The 12,780-nt window shown below is 36.8% G+C and overlaps 1 protein-coding gene across 2 annotated transcripts in view; it reads right to left on the bottom strand.

The window, feature by feature from the left end:
• Nucleotides 1-8,554: 8,554 nt before the first annotated feature.
• The window catches only part of UPRT (uracil phosphoribosyltransferase homolog), a 29,850-nt gene continuing 25,624 nt past the window's right edge, over nucleotides 8,555-12,780 (bottom strand). For both annotated transcript variants that reach the window (XM_043459278.1, XM_043459277.1), the window contains 2 exons: nucleotides 12,209-12,307; nucleotides 8,555-9,759 (listed from right to left, as the gene is read on the bottom strand). In XM_043459278.1, the coding sequence (XP_043315213.1) occupies nucleotides 9,653-9,759; nucleotides 12,209-12,307 (206 nt within the window). In that variant the 3' untranslated portion in view covers nucleotides 8,555-9,652. The remainder of the gene's footprint in view (nucleotides 9,760-12,208; nucleotides 12,308-12,780) is intronic.

Genomic DNA, 12,780 nt, shown 5'->3' on the forward strand with positions numbered 1-12,780 from the left:
ACTGAACTGAGACTCCTCTACTTTTGTAGGGGATCTATGAAAGTAAGAGTAGGGAGGATACTGTAAAACTATACAACCCTTCCCCACATCACTTCAACTTTCCTTTTTCCTACTTGATCCAGTGATTTCAAGACCAGGACTACAATAGTACTTGCCAGAACCATGATGATCCCTTAGCAAGAAACTCTGTTTATACTTTCAAACCTTTATGCCAGAATTTATCAGGTCCTTTTGGGACGGATTATACTTTTCAGTCAATTCCTAGGCAGGTTGATAAGAAGTCTGAAGGTCCACGAGGAGAGGGAAAGGGAAGTTGCTCAGTCGTATCCGACTCTTTGCGACCCCATGGACTGTACCCCACCAGGCTCCTCCATCCATGGGATTTTCCAGGCAAGTGTACTGGAGTGGATTGCCATTTCCTTCTCCAGGTGATCTTCCTGACCCAGGGATCAAACCCGGGTCTCCTGCATTGCAGGCAGACGCTTTACCTTCTGAGCCACCATGGAAGCCCCCAAGGAGAGAGGGGTCTGGAATTCTCAAGGAGGAAAGGACAAACTTTTTTTTTTCTCACTCTACATTCCTTAGTCTTAGTCACATAATTTTTTTTTTCTTTAAGCCTGGAACTGATGATTACACAACAAACAACTCAGTTTAAACTGTACTAGGGGTTATATAACAACAGTGTATCCTGCTTGAGGACAGTTTCTCCTTTCTGAAAACCTTGTGACTAATCCTATCTTAGAATGTATATTAAGGGAATGGGTCTGGTAGGATCTTTCTATTGTTAAATTCTAATCCTGTTATCCTAAAATGTAAATTGTGAGAGTGGGTCTGGTAAAATTTTTACAACCTTGAGACATTCTTTTGATTAATTGTAATAACCACTTTAAAAAAGTATATAACTCCCTTGCTAACACTAGCAAAGGGAGCATTCTCCATCCCCCTTCTGATGCCTATGTCAGAAGCTTTCTTTGTCCCTTTTCTTACTTTAATAAAACTCTGCTACACAAAAGCTCTTGAGTGATGAAGCCTGGTCCCTGGTCCCAAAGCTAAATCTTCTTCAGAGATCACAAATCTGGCACCATTCACTGTAAGCTATCACTTTCACCCCCCTACTGCAAAACTGGAATTGACAATGACTGCAGCTGTATAGCCTAGTGGCCTAGATAGCCCACTAGTTCTTTATCTGTGTAATCCTACTCTGTATGAATGGAAATGGACTGAAAGGAAAGCATTTGCTAGACTTACTGTTGTTGCTAGCAATTTGAACCAACACTATCACTGAATCTAACCTTCCTTCCAAAGATGGGAAGGTTTGGGTTAAAATCAATAACAAATACAAAGAAGGAAAGATAGTAACTGAAGGTAAAAGAATGAATAAATGGCTTAATGGAACAAGAGGGGTCCAACATTACACCAGTTCTTCAAGAGAGGTTCAGAGGAAGAGAAAAATATTTACACACGCAGACTGGTATAATTATACCAGATGCCCGACACAGGGTGAAGCTGTATGTATGCCCAGGCCAGTCCCATTTTGGACCTTGACAAGGTTAAATAGAAACCTGCAAATTTGAATGGTATTACTCTGAGACATTCTGGTCATGTTCTATGATGATGAACAGGATCAACTGTTAATGGCTGAATGGAACTCCATTAATGTACCAGTATCTTTTGATTTATAAACAATATCATTTAAGAAGAAACTTCTAATAATTATGCTCTACTAAACTATCAAATCATGCACCATACAGCTACTGGAAAACTGATCACTGTGTTGACTGTAAGCTTTGGCCACCTAATACTTATGTTCCTGGCTATTATGGACAGAATATAGCAGCTGCATGCCTATGATGCTAAAATGTGCTGTGCATATCCTAGTTTCTGTGGGTGTAAAGCTATTAAACAAGATAGACACAATGGGTTTCTGATAGGAATAAGGTAGTAGGCATCATAGGGTTAGCTTGTGTCCCCACAGGAAATGACTCTACTTTGAGGCAAGGGGGGCTTAGGGAGGCCTTTATGGCATACTCAGAGAAGGAAATGGCAACCCACTCCAGTACCCTTGCCAGGAAAATCCTATGAATAGAGGAGCCTGGTAGGCTACAGTCCACGGGGTCACGAAGAGTCGGACACGACAGAGCGACTTCACTTTCACTTTTCACTTTCATGCATTGGAGAAGGAAATGGCAACCCACTCCAGTATTCTTGCCTGGAGAATCCCAGGGATGGAGGAGCCTGGTGGGCTGCCATCTATGGGGTTGCACAGAGTCGGACACGACTGAAGTGACTTAGCAGCAGCAGCAGAGTAAATTACATCTAGGTGTAACTACTATCCATATAACCTTAGTATGAAGGACCCAACACTTTTGGGTACAAAATGTGTATCCTAATCACACTTAGGCAATTAGTATACAATGGCAACAATATGCCTGGTAGACTGTTCCATAAGATAGAAGACATTGGTCATGATATAGAAGAGAGCTGTAGGAGAGACAGGTACCAGTTTAAGCATCAAGACAAACTCATTTCACTTTTAATGAGTAGCAAACAGAAGAAAAATTTGTTTTAGTGAGAATAGACCAATCAGCAGGGATACTCTTTCAGAAGAAAAGAAAAGAATGGGAATCAGCCTGGGGAGATGATGGAGCTTTAGTGAACTAGAGCGGGCAGATTCAATGAATAATGTTGTACAATGCTAGGCCTCAAGGTTGGGAAAAGCCTTGCACTCTAATCCTCAACAGGGTCTCTTGACAATTTTAAAACAGGCTGAGCCTGAATTAGCAATGGATCATTGACTCCAGCTAGGGCACATTTCTGGAAACATTATAGACCTTCAGACTTATGGAAGTTCTCTGGGGGCAAAGAGTTATTTGCATTGATGTAACTCTGCTACCCTTCATCCCAAAAATGGATCAAAATAAGATATACCCTGTAGTGTAGTTAGCAGGAATCAGAACCATACTGAATCACACTCTTCTTGCTGTAAGAGACAGGCCCTGCTACACAACAGCACACAATGGAAACAGTCTCAGTAAAACCATGGGAACTACAAAGAGATGACTAGCTTTGTTTCCATATTAGGGACAAAATTCATATGTTGACCCTAACCTCCAGTAACTCAGAATGTGACTGTATAGGAGACAGGGCCTCTAAAGAGGTGATTAAGTTAAAATGAGGCCATTAGCATAGCCCTTCCCAAGTGGCGCTAGTGGTAAAGAACCCACCTGCCAATGCAGGAGATGTAAGAGATGCGGGTTCGACCCCTGGGTCAGGAAGATCCCCTGGAGGTGGGCATGGCAACCCACTCCAGTATTCTTGCCTGGAGAATCCCATGAACAGAGGAGCCTGGTGGGCTACAGTCCATAGGGTCGCAAAGTGTCAGACACGACTGAAGCAACTTCAGAACAACTGAAGTATGTATTATGACTTGCATCCTTATAAAAAATGAGGGCACACAAGTGGAGACATGGGATGTGTACGCACAGAGGAAAGACCATGTGAGGACAGAGGAGGCAGCTATCTGCAAGCCAAGAAGAGTCCTCAGAAGAAACTAAACCTGCCAACACCTTTATCTTGGATTTCTAGACTACAGAACTAAGAAAATAAATTTCTACTGTTTAAGTCACTAAGTCTATGGTATTTTGTTATGGCAACACTAGCAAATTAATACACATGTAACTTAGAACCTGGAAACTACCAAAATCCTGGCCAGTTGCAACAACAGCCACCCATAATAACATCTTGTAAATGGATAAGGCCAGTTATGCTGGGAAGTATAATAGATACCTCTCTGATTTTTACTGGTATGTGGAAAGAAACAAAACTGGACTATAACCATAGTGTGAGAGAGTTTAATATTGGCATTGCTAGTAAAATTATATTACCTCATATAAATATTGATAAGTTTATCTATTGGGAAATTAAAGACTCCTCAGAATGTGGTATCAATGGAAACTGGTTGGTGTTAAAAGGAACTAGATGTAGTTAACATCAGTTAATTAATGTGATTCAATGAAGTTAATTAAAGTGATTCTACACAAGTTTATCATAAAGTACAAATAACTATCAGCCAGAGACAAAGTAATACAAAAATATGGAGATTTATATAATGGTTTTATAGGATGGACTAGTTGTTTCTTCATGTCTATCAGTACCTCCATGCTGGATATATTCATGTTAATATATCACTGTATATTTTATATAAATCCTATACTAAATACGGGTACTAAGAAAAATACCATCATTTTCCTGTGAGCCAAAGGTCAAAAGTGCAAATTTTGCAGGAAAGAGTTAACTTAGCAGGTCTTAGCTGCTCAAAATTTGCACACTCCCTAAAGAGTTTATTTTCACCAAAGGCTCTTGTCCAACTACTAGGAATTGAGCTCTTAGAATGTTTTAACTCACAGCACTGTTTCTGTACACTCAGAGCTTTGAAACACACTGTACCAATATGTCTAGGTGGTCTGTGTAAATAATGTGATTTATGGTGAACATTTGCTTTCCTTAGGTGATCTGTTTTGCTAACTGATCAATCATGCAGGCACTGGGTACCTAGGTGACCAGATCCCAATAAAAACTCTGGAGTCTTAAGCAAATGAACTTCCCTGGTAGACTACACTTTGCACACATTATTCCATCTATAGATAGAGGAATTAAGTGTATCCTGTGCAGTTCTACCAGAAGAGAACTCTTGGAAGCCTGTACCTGATTTTCTTCAGACTTTATCCCATGCACCTTGCTGATTGTGCTTCATATTCTTTTGCTATAATAAATCATAATCATAAACATAATGAATTCTGATTCCTAATGAGTTCTGTGAGTGGTCTGGGGGAATCTTGACATAAGCACACATAGAAATACCCAATTAACATAAAAGAAAGCAGTAATGGAGGAATAGAGAAACAAAATAAGATATATAAGATATATAGAAAACAAATAGCAAAATGGCAGATGTAAACCCTACTTTATTACTAGTTGCATTAAATATAAGTGAAAGAATAATAGCAGATGTATCAATAATATGCAAGAAAGATGATGAAGCAACATCTTTATGCTACTGAAAGAAAAAAAAAACTGCCAACCTAAAATTCCACACTGGTGAAATATCTTTCAAAGCAGAGGTGAAGGAACTTCCCTTGGCCATCCAATGGTTAACATACCACGCTTCCACTGCAGCAGGGCACAGATTAGATCCCTGGTTGGGGAAGTAAGATCCTGCATGCTGCATGGCACAGCCAAAGAGTAAAAAAAAAAAAAAAAGCAGAGGTGAAATGAAGACTTTTTCAAACACACAAAAGCTGAAAGAACCTCTTACTAGGAGACCTGCAATATAAGAAATATTAAAGGAAGTCTTTTGTGTAGAAAGAAAAATAATATGTGAAACCTGAATATACACAAAGAAATAGAAAGCACTCAATATGGATAAATTAAAATGACTTTCCCCCTTATTTCTTCTTACATAGCTTTAAAAGATAACTGTTGAGAGCAAAAAATAATAACAACACATTACAGAGTTGAACATGTGTAGAAGCAAAATGTATGACAATAACAGCACAAAGGCTGGGGAAGGGGGAATGGAAGCATTTTAAGTTCTGAAATGTGAAATAGATTGTGATAAGTTAAAGTTATATATACTATAAGCCCTAAAGAAACCACTAAAAAAGCATTATATCTAATAAATCATTAAAAGAGACAAAATGGAATCATAAATATTCAATTAATCCAAAGAAGCTCAAAAAGAAGACAAAGCAAATAAAGAACAAATGGGACTTAACAGAAGGCAAATAGCAAAATGGCAGATTAAAACCAAGCATATCAATAATCACATTAATTAAAATGATCTAAACACACCAATTAAAAAAAGAGATTGTTGAACTGGATTACAAAAAGAAAGATCTAACTCCAGGCTTCCTGAAGGAAACCCTGGGTTAAATATAAAAACACAATAGGTTAAAAGTAAAAGAATGAGAAAAAATATACCATATACTATCAAAAGAAAGCTGGAATGTTTATATTAGTAACAGCCGAAGTAGATTTCAGAACAAAGAATATTACCATGGATAAAAGGAGACATTTCATAATGACAAAGTGTCAATCCATCAAGAGGACATAACAATCTTAGAAGTTTATGCACTTAACAACAGAGCTTCAAAACACATGAAGGAAAAACTGATAGAATTGAAAAGAGAAACAGATGAATCCAAAATTTGTCAGAGATTTCAACACCCCCCTCAATAACTGATGGAAGGAATAGACAGAAAATTTGTAAATAAATCAAAGACCTGAGCAACACTATCAACCAACATAACCTAATTGACATTTATAGAACACTCCATGCAACAACAGTAGTTATACACATGCTTCTAAAGCACACAGGGAAGATTTACCAAGAGAGACTATATTATGAGCCATTAAACAAATAATTTAAAATTGAAAAAGATTCAAATCATATGAAATGTATTCTCTGAATTAAATTAGGAGTCAATACTGAAAAGGAATCTAGAAAATCCAATGAATATTTGAAAATTATATAGCACATTTCTAAACAGCCTTAGGTCAAAGAAGGAATCAAAAGGGAAATGAAAAAGTATTTTGACCCAAATGAAATGAAAACACATCTCAAAATTTGTGGGGTATAACTAAACCAGTATGTATAACAAAATTTGTACCATTAAATGCTTACATAAGAAGAAATGTCTGAAAAAAAAAAGAATGTCTGAAATCAAGTTATGGCCACCAGACCAGCAACATGTGTATCACCAAGGAATTCACATATGCAAGTCCTTGGGCCCTACTTCAGACCTACTGAACCAGAAACTCTAGGTGGGAGGCCCAGCAATCTGTGGCCCTCCAAGTGATTCTGCAGTACATTCAACTTTTGAGAAACACTGATGTATACTGCTTCTTGTTTTTATTGTGTGAGGATTTCTTCAACAAGGAGTCTACAGTTTATACTGTGGTGAAGTTCATGTCATTACAGCATACTAACACATATATATGGAATTTAGAAAGATGGTAACGATAACCCTATATGTAAACAGACAAAAGAGACACAGAAGTACAGAACAGACTTTTGAACTACTCGTGGGAGAAGGTGAGGGTGGGATGTTTTGAAAGAACAGCATGTATATTATCTATGGTGAAACAGATCACCAGCCCAGGTGGGATGCATGAGACAAGTGCTCGGGCCTGGTGCACTGGGAAGACCCAGAGGAATCGGGTGGAGAGGGAGGTGGGAGGGGGGATTGGGATAGGGAATACATGTAACTCTATGGCTGAATCATATCAATGTATGACAAAACCCACTGAAATGTTGTGAAGTAATTAGCCTCCAACTAATAAATAAATAAATAAATAAATAAAAGATGTTGGGAAAAAAAACAATATAGTTTTGAATAGTCTGCTAATTTTTTGTCATTTAGAAAACTTCCTTGGTTCAAAGAGTCTGGGCAAGTGATTGTACTGTGCTTAGTCATTCAGTTGTGTCTAACTCTTTGTAACCCCAAAGACTGTAGCCTGCCAGGCTTCTCTATCATGGGGATTCTCCAGGCAAGAATACTAGAGTGGGTTGCCATGGCTTCTCAACCCAGGGATTGAACCTGGGTCTCCCACATTGCAGGCGGATTCTTTACCATCAAGCCACCAGGGAAGCCACCAGGCAAGTGATTAACCCTACAGATAATGCTTCATTTGTTAAAAAGATCCAAACTTCAGAAGATATAGTTACAATTCTTCTTGAAATCTCCAGGGGAAGTGTAACCCCACTGAATAATTCCTACTGCCTATAGTAGGAATTCTTTTCATGTGGGAGCCAAATATAATCAATTACCAATCATGTATAGTGAAGAAAAGGAACAGAGACATATTAAATTTAAATAGCTGATAATATAAAATTAATTTGCTTGAAATATGGTTTTATAACTATACTCAAATATGAATTTGTCTCATGTTCTAGAAAGTCACTTCTAACAAAATATTGAAACCCTAATATAAGCACTAACTCAGAAGCACTGATGCCTACAGTGGTAGACATCATCTTTCCAACTAATTCAATGCATCAACCTAAAGAAGATCTGGTCTCTATCTAAATTTGCTGACTCACATCTTTCCTGGGACAAGGAGAGAAAGATTTTGGTTTTAATGCGCTTCAGTTACAGCTTCTGCTAATCAGGAAAGAAGGAAATCCACACTGTATCAAAATACTTAACTGACAAGTATAGATGATAAGAACATGAAAGCAACATTTGCCTTGGAAGAATTGTAATATGGGTAATCTATTAATCTTGGTTTGTTATGACAGTATTCAAAAATAAAGGGAAAAATACAGTGAAGTGCTTCTAGACTCCAAAGGGAAAATGTAATCCATTCTATACCAGTTTTTCTTCCTTTTCCCAAATCTTTGCTGACTTCTATAAGCTTTGGTTCTTTCTAAGAAACTGCCTGCTGCTCTTTTGGTTTTTTTGTTTTTTTGTTTGTTTGTTTGTTTTAAACAGAAGCCACAACAGCTGCCTATGGGGCTATGGGAGTATAATTAATCAAGTATTCAACCAGCCACCACTGTTAAAATGTTTTAATATCAATGTAAAATGAGATCAGGGTTTTACAAGCAATTTTCAGAATGTGAACATCGATTTCTAAGATGATTTCTCTTCTTTTCAGAAGCCTAAATATGAACACATATAAATCTTAGGGTTTTTTTATATCAAAGTATTTTTCCCATTTTAATATAACTATAATTGACAAACATGCAACATAACTAAGCTCCAAATCAAAGACTTTTAGTAGAAACATCCAAGTGAAAAATGAAGCATTTTAATTTACTTATTGGCCATAAACTCAGCAAGAAACCATCTTTCCTCCCATATCTCAGAAAAACCAACACCAACTAATTTATTTCTAGTGCATCAATACCATTAACACTATTTAGCCCTCCTTTGTCAGCATCCAGATATCCCTGGTTCAAACTAAGTAAATTAATGTCACAGTTCCAGTGCTGGAAATGCCCCACGGTCCTCTTCACTGCATTACACTGACAAGGCACCTACCAACAATGCACAGGGTAGGAAACGAGCCATGAAGAACATAATGGCTTGACTGAAGAGTGCCAACTGAGTGCCAATTGAGTGAGGATATTAGTGGAAACGTAAAATTCTAGGAGGTATTCTTTTTTCATTCTCTCCAAGTTACCAACATGTATAGTACCGCAAAGTAAAGAGTAGGGGAAGGTGACAACAGCCACATGCATGAAATCTCCCTAGAACTAAAAGCAAACTAAACAAAATGCAAACTATAGTGGACCAATGAACTGACTTCCATTTGGGTTTTATTTGTGGCTGCAAGCAACCTCTAAACTGAGATTCATAAATTAGGGAAAAGTTTCAATGCACTGAGGGATCAGCAATTTGTATAAGAGCATTATTAAAATATTTTCAGAGTTGTATGTGCTTCATTGTTGAATTTGGTACCAACAGTTAAGAAATAACTAAAAAAAAAAAAAACTCAAGTATTTCCTTTTTACTATACCTACTTCCAAACATTACAAAGTATCTTTAACACAATTTTCTATGTCATTCCTTAAGTGAAATAGCCAAACAGGTAGAAACTCAAAACATAACTGCAATATTTCACAGAAGAATAATTTTCCTCCAATAACTTAGTCTGTTCCAAAGTATTTCTGTCCGAAATGTGTAGGTGCAACAGGATGAACTTCAGTAGTTAAAATTGTGATCTCTGGAAACTCCTGAATGATTGATTTGGCACCTTAAAAGATAAAAGAAAAATTGTCATTATGGTGGGATTTTTTTGATAACATTACCTGGAATTCAGTAATTTTATGGTCAATCTGTAGGTCTACTACTGACAGAAGACAGACAGCAATGACCTTTGGACAAATAGTTTGACTTGGTTAATCTTTTATTTATATAATTTCTGATACCTGAAAAGTTTTTATAGTAGTCAGGCTATGTTTCCACCATTCACTAATAAATTCTTAGAATCAAACTGTTTTGTAATCAATATATGAAAAATATATTCAGTTATAGCAACTTTCCCCCTAATGAGTCTTGTTTGTTTTATTTTAAAGGCAGCTGAAATAGAGAGAATATAGTCCTTTCTGGAAACAGGATCATACATTAGATGATGGTTTCTCAATTGGAACACTGTTGAAACAAGTGCTAAGACTTTTTTGATATGTCACAGAAAGCTAGATTTTTAGAATTTATAACTCTAGCCTGGGTGGGGAGGAGGTGGAGGAGGAAAGGACAGGGACTAGCTTGGATCCCAGTCAAAGTAAAAAGCCATAGCAAGGATGCCACAGAATAAGATTTTTTCATCTATAATGTCAAAGAATGAGTATCTTATTCTAATGTATACTATTAGAACTAACACAGTTACTTTTCTACTCCAAAGATAGAAAACCCAATAATTATTTTGTTATCTCAAAATTTACAATGCTACCTCTGTTATATAGACAGATGACCAAGCAAATCAGCCTTTGTAACCATCAACATTTGAACTACAGGTAATTTTTTATTATGAAACAGCAAAATAATCAATGGCCTACTAAGTGTGATCTCTCAAGTAGTTTCTCTGTAGCCTCTTCATGGTTGACTGAGATACGGAACCTTTGGAAATGAGGAAATGCTCTAACTAGAAGCAACACATTTCTCTTTCTTATGAAACAAATACAAATTCATTGCAGAACACTTGGAAAATACAAAGAAAAAGCTTAAAAAATAACATAAGTCACTTAGAATTCCACCACTCTAAGACAACCACTATTAATTTAAAATAAAAATTGAAATAGTATTGTGCATCTGTCTAGCCTCTCATGCTGAGGAAAGACTTAATTAGGTTTATGTTAAATCCAAGTCTGATTTTGGTAGTCATAATAATTTGTATCAGTCATCTCTAAATTTGGTGATGACATTTTATCCTATTCTAATGCTGTTGTGTTTCTGTTGTTGTGATTGACCAAATTTTTTTATTGTTGCAATGATGTCAAAAGATATCAAATTTTACATTTTAAATATGTGATATACTGTATGTCTATTATATCTCAATAAAGTTGCTAAAAATAGACTGATCAAACGTGAGAAAAACTGTAAGCAGGTCCTAGATATGACCTTCCTATATGTAAAGCTAAAGTCACTCATTTTCTGACTCTTAAAAGAGTCTGCAGCCTAACTCATAGTTCTGAAGGTCAAAAGGAGACTGTGGTGATGGCTGAGTGGTCAGCCTCACTAAAGTTATTTATTCTGCTCTTACATTTAGATTTTCTGACATCATTAAATATTTTTTTCAAAAACATGATTTAACAGTTTATAATATTACATACAGTTGATCCTTGAACAACATGGAGGCTAATCCACATATAACCTAGTCAGCCCTCTGTATCTGTAGTTCCTCTACATACATGAATTCAACCAACCATGGATTGTGTTGTACTATAGTATTTACTACTGAAAAATATCCACGTATAAGTGGATCCACGCAGTTCAAACCCACATTGTTCAAGGGTCAACTGTATATTTACTTAACTATTTCCAAGTAAGTCACTTATATACTTTCAATTTTTTTCTTACATGAAAATGATAGTCTAATGACTATCCTAAACACTGAACGTCTACATGCCTTTATGATTATTTCTTTAGAATACTTTCATAATTGTCTTAGCTTATATGGCAAAGAAACCCAGTGTCTTAAATTAGGCTTACCTCTCTCAGGAAATGGAGAATGCAAGTTCTTTGATCATGCCCTTTGAGCAGAAGTCTAAGTTTAAAAACTTCCGCTCTTTGCTTCATACTACAAAGCCTACTTCAAAGGACCACAGGGATAGCTAGAACCTTGATTTTCTTGCTGTTTGAGAGCAGTTCTCAGGCTCAGGTGGGGAGCCAGGAGAAATGGGGACCTTTCAGCCACTGGCAAGCTCTACTCAAACAGGGCCACTATGAAAACAATTTCAATTCCCTTCAGTGTGGCTAGTTCATACTTTTCCATTTGAATTTGAACAACATTAGAATGGTTGAATGGTGTAAAGTATTACAACTAAGCTTAGAGATGACAAACACAAGTTATAATTATCAAAATTCAGTTAGGAATTAATGTGAAAGCAAATGAACTTTTCTTCAGGATGAATGGTTGGACAGATGCACACTTAACCACTCCATGACCATCCAGAGCCCCAGTTGCTGCCTCTTGTTGAACTCACCATGAGGAGTGGAGAACAGACTGAGTAGGATAATGACACTAGGTTGAACTCCATGTTCTATGAGAACCTTTACAGCTTCAATTACAGTATTTCCAGTACCTGAAATCAAATGAAAATCAAATGCATTGGCAACTTTAACATTCATCTCAAAATATCTTTGATGTTGCTTCAACGTAAAAGCAGTTTAGTAATCTAACATAAGATACTACTAGATAAAGCTTCATTTGAAGATGTCTGGGTTTTTTTTTTTGGACTCTGTGGGAGAAGGCGAGGGTGGGATGATCTGAGAGAATAGCATTGAAACATGTATATTATCAAATATGAAACAGGTTGCCAGCCCAGGTTGGATGCATGAGACAAGTGCTCAGGGCTGGTGCACTGGGAAGACCCAAAGGGATGGGGTGGGGAGGGAGGTGGGAGGGGAGAATCAGGATGGGGGACACATGTAAATCCATGGCTGATTCATGTCAGTGTATGGCAAAAACCACTACAATACTGTAAAGTAATTAGCCTCCAACTAATAAAAATAAATGAAAAAAAAGATGTCTGTTTTTTATAAATGATGTTATTTT

This window comes from Cervus canadensis, chromosome X (genome assembly GCF_019320065.1).
Source record: "Cervus canadensis isolate Bull #8, Minnesota chromosome X, ASM1932006v1, whole genome shotgun sequence".
NCBI lineage: Eukaryota > Metazoa > Chordata > Mammalia > Artiodactyla > Cervidae > Cervus > Cervus canadensis.